General features: G+C 41.7%; 1 protein-coding gene across 5 annotated transcripts in view; it reads left to right on the forward strand.

The window, feature by feature from the left end:
- The window catches only part of RAD54L2 (RAD54 like 2), a 93639-nt gene that overhangs the window by 38550 nt on the left and 38676 nt on the right, over positions 1-16413 (forward strand). The window contains exon 1 of one of the 5 annotated variants that reach the window (XM_073352538.1): positions 12960-13658. The exons of the other annotated variants lie outside the window; for them this stretch is intronic. Coding sequence (XP_073208639.1) covers positions 13625-13658 — 34 coding nt within the window. The 5' untranslated portion in view covers positions 12960-13624. Of the gene's footprint in view, positions 1-12959; positions 13659-16413 lie in introns of those variants that run through there. 5 annotated transcript variants of the gene reach the window in all.

A 16413-nucleotide genomic window follows, 5' to 3' on the forward strand; every position in this document is an offset into this window, starting at 1 on the left:
TGCAAACGTCATACTGATCCATGCTAGTAAGTAATAACGTATATAAATAAATATAATATATATATTATTTTGGACCTGCCAGTATCCTTTTGTTACAGTGAGTCTTACATTTCTGTCAGAGAAAAGTATCGTAAATTCATGCAGGATGAGGGAATAGGCCCTTCAGACTCAGCAAAATGTCTGTGTACAGGATATGTTCTGTAGAACCTCATCAGCTCCTGTAAGACCATGTCCTGTATATAGACATTTTGCAAAAAGAAAAGGAGTACTTGTGGCACCTTAGAGACTAACAAATTTATCTGAGCGTAAGCTTTCGTGAGCTACAGCTCACTTCGTCGGATGCATCCGATGAAGTGAGCTGTAGCTCACGAAAGCTTACGCTCAGATAAATTTGTTAGTCTCTAAGGTGCCACAAGTACTCCTTTTCTTTTTGGAGATACAGACTAACACGGCTGCTACTCTGAAAATAGACATTTTGCTAAGTCTGCAGTGGTGACATTGAAAATCTCTCCTCTGTGTTTTGAGGAGAACACTGTACTTCATTTTGATTTCTGTTTTTCTTTTCTAGTAAATCTGGCATGGGCCAGTTGTCTGTATTGCTAGTTTTCTCTGTGAACTCATGTCTTGAGTTCTATTTGTGTCGAGCATATTCTGCCAGGGGTGTAAAGGAGGGAGGGAGGTAGCATTTTAGTGTGTACAGGATATACCTTCGTAAGTCTTGGAGGAACATGGGAAGATACTTTGGGTTTAAGTAAAGATGAGGGGGCACCTTTCTGGCTGACTCCAGCATTTTAACTAACCCCATGAACTGGGTTACCTGGTGTTACCTAAAAGATTTCCACTGGAGTGGGCGTGGCCTGAATAGTGATGTGGGAAGGAAGGATAAGGCCCTCCCTAACACCCCCCACCCCCCTTCAGGGTATTGCAGACTAACAATGCTTCAGGCCAGTCTGTCAGTCTCTCTCTGTGTGTTTAGCCTTTCAAAAAACACAAACTCTCGTTCCTAGTCTTCAGTGGTTTTTATAAAAGAAAGTTCCAAACAAAAGTGATGTTCTTTCCTCCCCCACTCCATCTTTCCCCCTATCCTCCCCAGCTTTCTGACAACAGCTTCCTTTCTGAGAGAGTGGTACAAAGTCTGGTGTAGTCGAAATGTTATGTAACCTGGAGTAATGACTTGCTTTACTTCTTTAAAAGGAGGTGATGTCACCAGAGCGCTCCTTCCCTCGAACCCATTGATTGGGCTATTGGGTTTTGCTGGTCTAGTAAAACAAGGTGAAATTATAACTACTACTTGGCTTTTTTCCTTTGGATCTATTGTATACGAAGAAATACAAAATGAAAATCCTTCTGTGTAATTTCAGAGCAGCCCACATCCACTGGTGTGTGTTTTCTGTGCGGATTCTTTCCAATGTTCCTTTTACCCACTAGTGTTTCCCAGGGTTTCCTAAAGCCTCCCTGAACATGGGGAGTAACACAGTTGTACAGGGAGTAGAGGTCAGATATAGAGACCATTTATTAGCTGATCAAAGGAATGCTGCCAGATGGAAGAAAAAGATCTCTTTATTTCTCTTTTCTATTTTGTTTCTATGTAGGAGACTCAGGGTTTGTCACTTATTGTCCAGAAAAACTGGTAGTGTTGTTTTTCCACAAATATGCCTAAAGGTTGTCAGTACCTTTCTGTACTAATTTGTATTATTTTTCATGTGCTCCTTCACAATCAACTCTCCATAGCTCATAATCAATTTTAATAATAATTCTTTGCACTTGTATAGTATCTTTCATCTGCAACTTTAAAAACACTGCAAGAACACGAATGAAAGAAGCTTCACAACACAATGAGATTGATGCTGTCTCGATTGTACAGATGAGGAAACTGAGGTGGGAGGGGAGGGAATAACTTCATAGAATCATAAAATATTAGGGTTGGAAGGGACCTCATGAGGTCATCTCGTCCAACCCCCTGCTCAAAGCAGGACCAATCCCCAATTTTTTTTGCCCTAGATCCCTAAATGGCCCCCTCAAGGATTGAATTTACAACCCTGGGTTTAGCAGGCCAGTGCTCAAACCACTGAGCTATCCCTCCCCCTGCTGAGTCAGTAATGGAGCTGGGAACAGAATCCATGAATCTTGACTCCCAGTGCTCTGCTCTATCTTTTAGACAACACCCCCAATAGTTTTACCTGAAGCGTATAATGAACATAGTTAAACGCTTCCTTGGGGTGGCGGGAAGTAAACTAAATATCAGCTCCTGGTTTAATTTTTCTTTAATTTCAGCAGGCATTTTACTAGAATATGCTGGTTTCACCAAAACATGGTAGCTCAGGTTAAATCAAAGATGTACTTATTTTACTTTATATTATATGTTGCAGGGGTGCAAGAGCACGTTTGGAAGAAGATCTTTTTAGTTAAATGCCATTATTCTAAGAATAAGTTGTTTTGCTCAATATAGCTTAAAAATTCTCCTTCAGAAGCATGAGGCTGAAATCTGAAACAGTATGTAGTTTGTAGTTGTGATAGTGCTCTCTGGCTTGCAAAAGGCATTGTAGGTATGGATAAATGTGTTCCATTACTGTGTTTTTGTTTCCCATTATGTACTCTCTGGTTTATAATTGTTGGATTGCTCATGGATACTATAAATGAGTGTCTAAGTGAATTAATGTGGGAAAGAAAACATCCCAAAATTACATGAACAAAGATATAAAGTGAAAAAAGTTGATCAAATTTGTACCTATTGCCTGATCCAAAGATCATTAAAGTTCGTAGAAAGACTCCCAGTGGGCTTTGGATGAAATTCTGTTCTAAAAAAAACCCAACCACCCCAAAACCAAAATACATTATAATTGCTGCTAAATCATATTTTGTAGGTAGAATTTGATGTAGTTCAGAGGTTCTAGATTGATTAGCAGCATCTAAACCATCCCTCCCCCCATCTTTCCCACGTGGGGGCATGGGATACTTCTATGGGATACCTAGGCAGCAGTGACCATGGGATGGTTGAGTTCAGGATCCTCACAAAAGGAAGAAAGGAGAATAGCAAAATAGTGACCCTGGACTTCAGAAAAGCAGACTTAAACTCCCTTAGGGAACTGATAGGCAGGATCCCCTGGAAGGCTAATATGCGGGGGCAAGGAGTCCAGGAGAGCTGGCTGTATTTTAAAGAAGCCTGATTGAGGGCGCAAGAACAAGCCACCCCGAAGTGCAGAAAGAATAGCGGCAGACAACCAGCTTGGCTTAACAGTGAAATAGTCAGTGAGCTTAAACTCAAAAAGGAAGCTTACAAGAAGTGGAAATTTGGACAGATGGCTAGGGAGGAGTATAAAAATATTGTTAGAGCATGCAGGGGTGTAATCAGGAAGGCCAAGACACAGTTGGAGTTGCAGCTAGCAAGGGATGTGAAAGGTAACAAGAAAGATTTCTACAGGTATGTTAGCAACAAGAAGGTGGTCAGGGAAAGTGTGGGACCCTTACTGAATGGGGGGAGGCAACATGGATTCACCAAGGGCAAGTCATGCCGGACCAACCTGATTGCCTTCTATGATGAGATAACTGGCTCTGTGGATATGGGGAAAGCAGTGGATGTGATATATCTTGACTTTAGCAAAGCTTTTGATAAGGTCTCCCACAATATTCTTGCTAGCAAGTTAAAAAAGTATGGATTGGATGAATGGACTATAAGGTGGATAGAAAGTTGGCTAGATTGTCGGGCTCAACGGGTAGTGATCAACGGCTTGACGTTAGTTGGTATCAAGCGGAGTGCCCTAGGAGTTGGTCCTGGGGCCGGTTTTGTTCAACATCTTTATCAATGATCTGGATGATGGGATGGATTGCACCCTCAGCAAGTTCGCAGATGATATTAAACTGGGGGGAGAGGTAGATAAGCTGGAGGGTAGGGATAGGATCCAGAGTGACCTAGACAAATTGGAGGATTGGGCCAAAAGAAATCTGAGGAGGTTCAACAAGGACAAGTGCAGAGTCCTGCACTTAGGAAGAGAGAATCCCATGCACCGCTACAGACTGGGGACCGACTGGCTAAACAGCAGTTCTGCAGAAAAGGACCTGGAGATTACAGTGGACGAGAAGCTGGATATGAGTCATCAGTATGCCCTCATTGCCAGGAAGGGCAACTGCATACTGGGCTGTATTAGTAAGAGCATTGCCAGCAGATCGAGGGAAGTGATTATTCGGCACTGGTGAGGCCACACATGGAGTATTGCATCTAGTTTTGGGTCCCCCACTACGGAAAGGATGTGGACAAATTGGAGAGAGTCCAGCGGAGGGCTACAAAAATGATTAGGGGGTTGGGGCACATGACTTATGAGGAGAGGCTGAGGGAACTGGGGTTATTTAGTCTGCAGAAGAGAAGAGTGAGGGGGGATTTGATAGCAGCCTTCAACTACCTGAAGGCGGATTCCAAAGAGGATGGAGCTTGGCTGTTCTCAATGGTGGCAGATAACAGAACAAGAAGCAATGGTCTCAAGTTGCAGTGGGGGAGGTCTAGGTTGGATATTAGGAAACACTATTTCACTAGGAGGGTGGTGAAGCACTGGAATGGGTTACCTAGGGAGGTGGTGGAATCTCCATCCTTAGAGGTTTTTAAGGCCCGACTTGACAAAGCCTTGGCTGGGATGATTTAGTCAGTGTTGGTCCTGCTTTGAGCAGGAGATTTGACTAGATGACCTCCTGAGGTCCCTTCCAACCCTAATATTCTATGATTCTATGTTCTCGTGTTTTTTTTTCATGATGGTGATGAAGTTACGGAGAGGGTGTGATGTTTTGGGGACCACCCAGACCAGTAAGGGGTTTTGTCACTAACTGCCCTGTGACCTTGGGGGACTTCATGGTGGTTCAGATCCCTGACACCAGTAGCCAGCCCACAAGCACAAGGTCTCACCCTGGCTTTTATCAGGCTAGTTACTCCTTGCAAGGTGACACCAGGATCCCCTTCCCTCCCTCCTCCCCCCCCCCCTTCCTGAATATCCCCAAATTCATCCTCCCTGAGTTTTAATTACCAGTACTTTGACTGTTCCCCACTGTTTTTTCACCCCCAAAGGTGTGAAACCAGTCCCCCAGTTACCAGCTTTCTTTGGGATACACACTTCACACAGTTTTGCACACCAGAAACCTGCTTGGGGTAAAAATAAACCAAAAGGTTCTTTAATAGAAAAAAACACAGATTCAGAGATAAAATAGAAAGAGAAAGGAAACATATACAAGTAACACTGAAAATCGACATAAAAATGCAACTTCAGGCTTTATACTTCCATATTAGATAAAATCCCTTTTTTTAATACAAGTTACTTATTGCCCATGAACAAGGGAATGGAAGGAGGACATACCAATTATCTAGTACTAGCACATAGGATATTGTTTGTGCTAGTACTAGATGCTAATTGATATGTCCTCCTTCCATTCTCCTCAGTGACTTACAAGCAATCCAGATTTGTAGACAGCCTCAACTTGTTGATGAGCAATGGGGTGTGCAGAGAGCAGCTGTTAGAAATTCAGCAGCATGCGAGACAGCTGTGGGAATGAGGAGGAGCAGCACAGATGGCACAGAGTTAAGATGGGAAAGAGAAGGAATGGTCTGGCTTGCAGAGAGTAGCTGTTGTTCTTCTGCAGCTCTTGTGTTATATCAGAAGGCAGGATACTGGGCTAGATGGACCATTAGTCTTACCTAGTATGACTGCTTTTATGTTCTTATTGGAAGGTGAACAGCATGTAAGAAGTGGTAGGAAAGAAAAGGCGGCAGAGAATATGTAGCATGGCCATTGTCCAGTCGTGGAGATCTTTCTTACTGTGTGTCTGTGTAATACAGCTGAAATATAACAAAAACATTGGATCCAAAGAAATTAGTGGAGGAGCAATTTCCTAGTTACTCTGATAAGACTGGCCTCACAAAAGGATATTCCATAAATGGGCTTATCTATAATAAATTACCTCCCATGAAGAGATCATTTTATGAACTGACAGTTTCTGGCACAAGAACTCTACTTGGGTGTGCTGATGGTATGTGGTGCATATTTGTTGTGGTAAATGATGATGACAACACTGGATCTTTGCCTTGTATGGAAAAGTTCTCTTCCATTCTCCATTGTAAGACACAGAAGAGAATATGCTGTTTATTGAACCATGGAAAAGGAAAGACCTAGGTCATCCTATTTCTTTGATGCACTAGTCTTTCATTTTCCTGATGTTGCATCCTTATAACAAACGTGTTGTGGAAATGGCCCTCTTGTCACTTAGATGCCTGCCTGCCTTTAAATCTTACTTCCTAGTTTCGTAAATGTGTTTGCTCAGACTTTCTGTTCATGCTTGGATCACTTGTACCAACCCCATTATGTACAATACCAATTCGTGTATTGTAAGGCCTGCTGCAGATGTCTCGGCTTCATGTTTGATTTTCCTAATATATTTGTCCCTTGCAAGTTTTTCCTGGAGGAAGTACGAGACTGGGCTGGATTTGAACCAGTTACATGGAGATGAAAGGCTCTGCGTCCCATTCCCTAGCCTCTGAACCATCCAATTCCTTCTTTTACCTAGTTGATAACTTCTTCTCAATAAGATATGTACAGGTCTTCTCAATAAGATATGTACAGGCAAGCCCTAATTACTATACAGTCCTAATGTGTTTCAGAGTTGTGATATGCTCCAAAGCAGTAAGAATATTTTGATGCTTCTAAGCCTTCACTGAATTCTAATGCCCTTGAAAATAAGATGCCTAATACCAATGGCTGTAGTTGCACATAGTGCCGGTAGGTACTGTCCAAGTTTCTGAAACAGACTTCTGAGTGAACTTCAGTCCTTAAATAAATACATCATATTATACTATTTCACTCCTGGAGCCCCCGCATATCTGTGCCACTATTTCTTAGTCACAGTCTGCTCTTGCTGGTCCTCTCCTAGTATTGCCTGCCAGTTGTTTCATGTTGCGGACTGTTGTTGTTCAGTAAGAGAGAGTTGACATTTTGTCAAACTGATTTCACATGCCACCTTTCTAGAGGTTTTATTGTTTCATTATACTGCTGCAGTGTTTAGTTTTTTGTGCTACCCACTCAGGTGACAGAGTTAAAAACTTAAAATTATGTCCCCGCAGTATTTTTCTTCACTATAGCTAGGGCCCTTTGTTTTCAGTTTTTATTTTATTTTTCCCAGGAATTTATCAGTGTTTATTACTACAACAACAAAAGCAGGTTAAAATCAGTGGGGAAAAAATATTATTTTTTCTGGGTAAATATCGGGGTTTATTTTGATTGAATTCCGTTCATCAAAGCATTAATCTACTGAATACTTTTTCCTCCTATCCTTCCATCAATGTGATTTTCTGCAGAACTAAAACATGGAACCACACCATTTGCAGTGCTTACATTCAACTTCATCCTTTTCGTCTGTTTTTGTTTTTTGAAAACTTTCAAATATTTCCTTTAGCAGCTGTGTTAGTCTGTATTCACAAAAAGAAAAGGAGTACTTGTGGTACCTTAGAGACTAACAAATTTATTTGAGCATAAGCTTTCGTGAGCTACAGCTCACTTTGCTCAAATAAATTTGTTAGTCTCTAAGGTGCCACAAGTACTCCTTTTCTTTTTGCAAATATTTCCTTGTGTTCTGAAATGTATTCTGATCCAGATTTTCCTTTTCTTCCCATTTTAGTGTGTCACATCTTTAAACTGTTATTTACTAACAACTTGAAATGTGTATGTGATGGGGATGAGATTCAGATGCGCACATGTGCGTGCCTGTTTATTGTGTGCATCTTCTAGACTAATACAAAGCCTTACTTCAACAGTCAGCTTTGCATATACACATAGACTAATGTATTATAGTAATACATATATCTCATGCAATGTATTATATTTTTGTAATAAAACTTTTTTTTCGTATATTTGAATGATACAAAAGTAGGGTGAAAATCAGCAAAAACTGAATAATACTTTTTGTAAAACCTGGGATTTTTTTTCAGTACAAATCGGTTTAAACTGAAAGCGAAGGGGCTTAACTGTAGTTGAATAACAGGAGAAGAAATATATATACTTTCCTACTCCCACCTTTTTTCAGAAAAGGGCCTTGCTGTCTCTTGTGATAACATCACGTCTTGAGATGATCAGCTTTTCAGTGAATGAGGTTTTTGTTTGTATTATAGTAATTTAAGAGTTCCCTAGTCAGTGGATGCTTCATTCCAGTCCATCACCCACAGGCACATTGCTTTCTACAATGATTGAGTTTCTCTGTGAATGGAATCTGACATGGAGAAGGTGTCTGTAGCAAGGTTAGTCATGCATGATCATTAGCTGCATAGGGTGTCAAACATAGCCGTGAAAGCACTTGTTCCCTCCTGTTACCAGTGTTGTGGTGTGACAGCCCTGCTAGTCCAGAGGAGTGACTTTCTTGTGAGTGGGGAGAAGAGGTAAGTGGGATTTCCCCAGCATTCTCCCCCCATCCCCCCGCACGCGCGCACACACACACACAGTTACATACAGTGTTGCCAGTTTAGTCGGTTGGAAATTTGAATTGAAACTGAAACATTAATACACATTTTAAAAGCATATACAGTATATGAGAAAATACTTGTATCTGAGAAAGCATAATGGGTTTGAAAAGTCTGAACAAAGACTAGCTTCCTCATACAGCTGTTGTTTATGACAATGTCGGTGCATTTGTTTCTGCTATATTGGCCTACCTTATAATTTCAAATTATGATTTGTAAGCAAGGTCTGAATGAGCTCTCCCCTGACAGCTAGTAATGAGCTAGGCGTGGATGTAAAGGCTTCAGAACCAGACTGTATTTACCTGAGCACACCTACTCTGCCTAGGTATCCAGCAGACAGAGCTGTGCCACCCAAGTGATCAATTTTGGCTGGTGTTGGGTTACAAATCACTATAGTATTAAATGTGGGGGTCATGAAATGTTGTTATCCTTATTTGTATGAGTAAAGTGCAGCAGAACTGTACTTAGCCTGACTGAATGAGGGGGTCTCCCTCTGTGCTTAATTTGTGCAAGGGCTTGCCAGGGTTGAGCCCCAGCAACTCTAGGCTTGGCAGTTCATAGCCCTGTGACCTCTGGGCTTGCCACATCAGTTATGAAAGTAACAAACTTGCTTGAGCCCCGGCACCTCTTTCATTACAAATTAAGCACTGGTCACCCGCAACTGAACTGCACTCCCTAAGCAGGAGGTTTGGATGCCAGATCCTAGTGAAGAGAGAGAGGGTGGGGCACAGGTATTTTGCTTGGTGGTGTGGGCTTTGCCTAAAAGTCACAGGCGCTATTTGACTGCGACTCTCTCCTGTTTAGGGAGAGAGCTGATTAGGCTCCATAGAGAGTCTTTTGGTTTAAGTGACCACTAGAGCTGAAGGCACTGATCATCTGGTCTAAGTGTTTAGACCTGCTGTGGGAGGGTGTTTCTGTGGAAGAAACAACCCAACCTGCACTAGCAGCAAGGTTCCTCCACTGAGAGCTGAAATCACTGAGAGCTCGCAGAGGTCACAGTGGCAGGTGGCAGCAAAAGGTTATGGTGCAGAACCGTTGGGGATGGAGTGATAGAGTGAATGGTGGCCCGACAAACAACAGCGGCCAGAGCATTTGTTTGTTGGACTGTGTTTTAGTGACTTCACTCCAGAATGCTAAATTTCTGCCTGGGAAACTTATACAAATATACATTTCCTACTAGGTAAAGATTTTAAAAATGCATTATTTGCCAAGGTCATTATCTCACATCATCGCTATCTCAAGAGGTCATTATCTTGGGAAGTTTCTGTATTAAACTTTTTTGTTATAATTAATTTTTATGTAAGAACGGCCATATTGGGTCAGACCAATAGTCTATCTATCCCAGTATCCCGTCTTTCAACAGTGACTATTCCACGTGCATCAGAGGGAATGAACAGAACAGGGAATCATTGAGCGATCCATCCCCTGTCATCCACTCCCAGCTTCTGGTGAACAGAGGCTAGGGACACTCAGAGCATGGTGTTGCATCCCTGTCCATCCTGACTAATAGCAATTGATTGACTTAACTTCCATGAACTTACCTAGTTCTTTTTTGAACCCTGTTATAATTTTGGCCTTCACAACATCCCTGACAAAAAGTTCCATGGGTGACTGTGTGTTGTGTGAAGAAATACTTAGTTTTGTTTGTTTTAAACTTGCTGCCTATTAATTTCATTGGGTTGACTGACCCCTGGTTCTTGTGTTAAGTGAAAGGATAAATAATACTTCCTTATTCATTTTCTCCACACCAGTCAAGATTTTATAAGCCTCTGTCACATCTCCCTTAGTTGTCTCTTTTCCAAGATGAACAGTCCCAGTCTTTTTAATCTCTCCTCATGTGGAAGCTGTTCCATACCCCTACTCATTTTTGTTTCCCTTCTCTGCACCTTTTCCAATTCCAATATATCTTTTTTTTTTTTTTTTTTTTTGAGAGGGGTGACCAGAACTGCACATAGTATTTAAGATGTGGGCATATCATGGATTTATATAGTAAAATTGTAGTAGATTGGTTTGCCAGACGGGTCAGTTAAGCCAGTACTGACAACCTATATGAAAAGGCTGGAAAACACTATGCCTCTGGACTGCATCAACATGCAGAAAGCCTTATAAGCCAGTCACTGTCAAAGCCAATTTTAGAAGAACTTAATGAGGCTGTTAAGAATACTGGAGACACAACACAGTTTATGTGAACCAACATGGCTATTGCATCATACTTTCTTTTTAAGCAAGAGATATCACGCACTGCAAACTGGAGATCAATGTTAAGTGCCTTGTCACTTGTTAATCCTGAAGTTGGACACTAGTTTTGAACAAGGCTGGCAAATGCTCGCTATCTTTCTGGGGAAAAAAAGCTCAGCTGACTCTTTAGAAACATGTGGTACAACAGTGAAAGACTCAGCAGTTGAAAAAGTGAAGAACTCTCTCACCATATTTAAAAAAATGTGCATATAAGGCTAATGACTGCACCAATGCAAATAGGCATCAAGTATTAAGTCATTGGGTATGTTATCTTGATGTCCGTGATAGGCCAGTAGATGCATTTAAATGTACAGGTTATAGAAGACACCATCAGCTGCGTCTGTCACATCTTAGAAGAGTTAAATGCTTGTAAATTGAACCCCAAACAGATGGCTGCTTGTGCATTTGATGGAGCTGCAAACTTCTTTGGAAGACATGGTGGAGCACAAGCTTTGCTCAGAGAAAAGTGTAACCCTGATCTCTCCTATACACACTGCAGAGGCCATCTACTCTAGCTAGCGCTAGGATGAATTGCAGAATCTTCAAAAGACATTAAAAGCTATAAATGTAATGGCTTTGTTATACTCACTCTTCTTTTCAGCAAGAGTCCAATAGGACTGAACGTCTTGGAAACAAAGAAGATACACTGGGACTGAAGTTCAAATTAGACCAACCTGGGAAAACCTTCTGGCTTTCTCATGAGCAATTCTTGGCTGTGGTCTTAAAATTACTGCAACGATTATTACTGGCTTTGGAAAGTATCCAGCAAGATAGGACAGATCTAAGTAGTGAGGCTGATGGGCTACTTTTGTTACTAAGTTCAGAGAAGACTATTGCCATTCTCTCTCTTGTAAGTCTGCTGTTGAAACCCTTTGGGTCATTAAACAATGTCATCCAGGCATCTGCTACAACAGTAATAGATCTCTGCCCATCAATAGAAGCTATCCTTGCATCAATCAGAAATATCCATTGAAAACGTACTGGAAGAAACAAAGGCTTCAGTCCAGAAGTTGACTAATGAAGTACTTATATTGACTCCCTACTTGAAGATGAGAGATGTCTGTTTTATAAAACACCTACAGTTGGGTGGAGTGAAGCACTACCAGAAATGGGGCTGCTATGTGATCACGACAGAATAGAAAATTTTGTACACAGAGTGGAATATCATACAATGAACTAATGAAGATTTAACTTCAACTTCTTCATCATCACTAGTGGTTTGATCCAATCTTTGTGCTATGTTTCCTGGGATGAAAGAAGTAGACATTCATCTCTTGCTACTCCCAGTCACAACAGCTACAGTTGAGCGTTCTTTTTCCTCATTGAATAGAATTTTGTATTCTGAAAGAAGTCGCCTTCTGCCTGATTATGAGCATATCATGAAGAACTGGAAGTAACGGACACACAAGAAGACACCAGAGAGTTGTGCAAATATTACAACAAGAAACCAAGAAGGATGTATGTGTCGTGCTTCATAGTAGGCTTGAGTAGCCAACTTTAATTTCTGGGATTATTTTAAAACATGAGTTAAATCTAATAAATGGTTGTGAAACATTTTTCAGTTTTTATTATGGTGCCATACAGCTCACCTTCACCCTTGCCGTCTCAACCCTTGTCGGTCCTCACCTCCCCTGTATATTCAAACACCTCCCGCTAATTTCAATTCCTGGGGAAAACACTAAAGGTCTGTCTCTTACAACCCCCCAAATCTCATTAGTGGCATTTTCATTGTGTTCAGATCCTTCTGGGGGTATGCTATAAAACATGTTAATGTAAGGAAAAAATAAACAGGTTACTCTGTTGTCTGTTGTTGTGTAACAAGTTTACAGGTTCCTGAGTGATTTTTTTCCAGTTTCACTTGCATGATCTGTTTTAGGTTAGCAAACACCATGTGGGCAGTTAGCAAAATCACATATAACAAAACTCTTCCCAAAGCCAAAAACTACTTATTTTCTAATTTCCCCCTTTCCCTTTGCCCTGATAATCTCTGGTGTATAGTTGAGAGTGTGTGCATCTCTGGCTGTAGATTTCCTGTTGCCTGTTGGAATTCCCCTTCTGTGGGGCCCCAGTTGAGTTTGAATGGTTATGTAAGGAGTTTTGTTTTATTCCGGTCTGCCGCTGTTAGTTGAAATGGATTGCAGGCAAAGTGAATGGGATCAGAACTGAGCAGTGTGCAACTTTGCTGCTCAAGCCACCAGAGAAAGAAGAGACACCTGCCCCCATACACGCCCGCCCCCCCTCCCCCTCACTTACATGCTCTTCTTCTGCCTTTTAAAACCTTCCCCTTTCTCAGGAGTGGCTGCGGTTACTGCCTCTGATTTAGCACATATGCTGATCCCAAACTAACAGGACAGAACAGCTCTGGTGATTGGTTCCCAGCTATCTAGCACCTACCTCACGCTGGGCTGTGCAGTTTGAGTGTCTGAGCAAGGGAGGGAGATAGTGACACTTCTACTGAGGCTAGAAACCAGGCAAATATAATCAGTTATAGAACAGTGACCCCGCTCAGCCACAGCTGAGTTCTGGAGGATATATGCTCACAAATTCCCACATACTGGGCTTGTGGAACAGAGCACTAAATGCTATTTACCAAAGTTATTTTCAGGAATACACAGCACCAGGATTTTACTTAGCCTGTGTTCCACCCTGGGCTACTTTGTCACAGGGCATTTTCCCAGTTACGCATTCCCAAAACTAGCAGAGCATCTTTAGTGCTTACTTTGCTCCTGGCAGAGATACAAACTGTTGGGAGTGACTAGAAACTTTTGGCCTGAGGACCCTGAGACTAGAATAGCTGAGGAGGCTGATAACTTGTTGCCATATTGACCCTCCGCTAAAACGCTGAACCAGCCACTTGGTCACTGACGGAGATCTTGCCTCAATCAGCAGAGTACATTGAGCAGCATGTTACTCTTGGATGAGTCTCAGCAGTTTCCAGGTAAGATGCAGGGTTTTTTTCTCTTTTGTTTCCTGCTTTATGGTGACACTATTCATTTTAATACTTCCGTGTTGGGATATGGCAGCTGATATTTGGAGAGTGCCTCCTAGAATCGCTCACTTGGGATCCAAGAGAGTTTTGCGAGGCACTGTTTTTGGTTTGGCATTTGTCTGACAGTGATGAATTTGGCTCAGATTTCAGGCCTTTCAATGCCTGTATAATTCTGACTGAGCAAATTTAAAAAAGAAGTTCCTTGTATTGTATGTATTTATTTATTTGCATTACTGGTTTTGTTGGTAAAATTGACGTTTTTAGTAAAGGAAGTGATAAAATCTTTTGCATCTGTCTGACGGGATCACAGCTCTAGTTTCTGCTGCTCTTTGAGTTGTAGGAGTAGTTATTTAGTGAACAAGGATGTTGTATTTTCAGTATTCTCTGTCCTTTTCCCTGTTTTGATGCATTTCTTGCTTTTCCTCTGTTCCTGATGGAGTTCTAAGAACACATGCTTGTAAAATACTTGCTGAGAGAGGATGGTGCTAACATATTGAAGCCACTTGCTCCTTGTTGAACCCTTGCTGACAACTGCAATACTTAAGGGCTCTGGTCAAGCAATACATGATCTCTCTACCACCATTCCCTATTTCCTAGCCGTCTCTAATTTGTGTCTGGCTGCCAAGAACTGCTCAGCTCTTTTTTCCTTTGTTTTCCCACTCCCATTAAGGGGGATGTACTAGGGAATATCAACATATAGTTTGCCTCATTGAGATGGAGCCTCTAAAATTGGTCTCTGATGTGAAGAAGTAATGTTTGAGAGAAACTTCTCCTTTAGCCATCCACACTTACTGTACTATATTTTGGTTTTAGTATCAGGTGGGCCCTATATCAAAGATGGAGTTCTTTTCTTCTTACCTTACTGGAAGGATATAGGTTATGGGGTCTATTGCTCTATCTCATGAAGCTCATGTAAAGAAGACAATGGACTGTTCAGGGTCTGCCTTTAAGTTCCCTATCATGCATAGGGCCCGACGTGTGTGGTCCTTATTTGGAGTGTAAGGAAACAGTTCAGTGTGTGTCTGACCAGTAAACAGCCTCATGAAGTCTTATTAGAATCCATTTTGTTCACCTTATATGCCTTTGATCTGGAAGAGTGACTGTGCAGGCAGGATGAGTAAACCAAATCTGGAAGGGAGGGCATGGATGGGAAGAGGATTACATTCAGAATGACTTGGATAAACTAGGAATATGGAACATATACATGATTTATGTAACCCAATGTAGGGTAATAGAGCTGAAGATAGGGAAGAAATAAGAAGGGAAGGTGGTTTCAATGGTGATACACTTGAGGTTACAGATTAGAGATGAGAGCAGTTCCTGGTTAGAGTAAGCCCAAGAATTATAAATGGAAAGATCTAGTTGGTGAAAGTTATGAAAGATTAGTCCTGCACAGCATTGTATTACACAGGGACTGGAGTTTGAGGCTTGAGCTCTGTCCTAGATTCCAGGCTGTCAGAGCACAGACAACTCTGAGGGTTGAAGGAGCATTTTGCTTGTGTTATCCAGCAGTCCCTATCTGGCTGGTGTGTTCTGGAGCAGTCCCTCTCTAATGGCAAGGATGTTTGCAATGGTACAAGTATTTGGGAAGGATTCATTTAGAGGATCCTCAGGACTTGGGTGTCCTGCATCGTGTGTGTGTGTGGCGGGAGAAAGGGGGAAATAAAATTCTAGGATGCTTCACGAAGTTAAGTTAGAACAGCTTCCCATTCTTATTTATTTGTATTGGCGTAAAGCCCTGATCAGAGATAGAACACTGTGTACTTACTAAATTTTAATAATCCTCATCAGTGATACTTTATGTTCTGTAGCCACTCATCCATCTCAGGATCTCAAAGTGCCTTGAAAACAATTCAGCCTTACAGCACCCCTGTGAGGTAGGGAATCACCCTTACCCCCATTTAATACTGGGGAAAAGCTCAGGCACAGAGAGGTTAGATAACTTGTACAAGATCACACGAATAGTCAGTGGCAGAGCTAGGAATAGAACCCAGATATTCTGACTCTCTCGTTCTGCACAAGTTGGTGCTTCTCTCTCTCTCAAATGGCTCTTGATTGGTCTAATTCAGTATACTGCTCTTTAGGGGTAGATCAACCAGTATGTGCTGAACACACAGCATTTGTGTTCCCAGTTGTCAGCGCTCCATTTTGTCACATGTTTTTGGATCTGGAATTTTTCCAAATTTTTATGGTACCACCATGTGGTGAAATTTTGTGGTGTTACTGTACGCTGTCTGCACCCTGTTTCAGCTGAGTATATCATCATGTAAGGTAAATGACTGACTGTTAATGAAAAAACCAAACCACAAAACCCCTTCTCTCTGATGGCAGTGCTGATTGTAATATCTCCCTTCAGTGAGCCCAGTGCAGGGCCAGTGCTGCTTGTGGGAACACCATTTTCTTTCTGGAACCTATTGAGCCAGTTGTTCCTTTCTTAAATGTTATGTGTCTGGGGTAGATAGTGGTGCCTCCTCTTGACATCATGGCTGCTTCTTCAGGCTTTGACTGATGTGATTCTTCTGATCACTGAACACTTGTGCAGCCCTTTTGTGTTCTGGGTCAGATTGGTTCAATGCTGCTGTCTCAGAGTATGCTGAACAGCACCAAGTGAAGTATTTCTAATTAAACAAAGTCCTTAAGAATTCCCCTGACATTATTTTATGGACTGAAGCAGAAAGTGGCATTTGAGTTGAGGTCTGTGGGC

Source organism: Lepidochelys kempii, chromosome 7 (genome assembly GCF_965140265.1).
Source record: "Lepidochelys kempii isolate rLepKem1 chromosome 7, rLepKem1.hap2, whole genome shotgun sequence".
NCBI classification, from domain to species: domain Eukaryota; kingdom Metazoa; phylum Chordata; order Testudines; family Cheloniidae; genus Lepidochelys; species Lepidochelys kempii.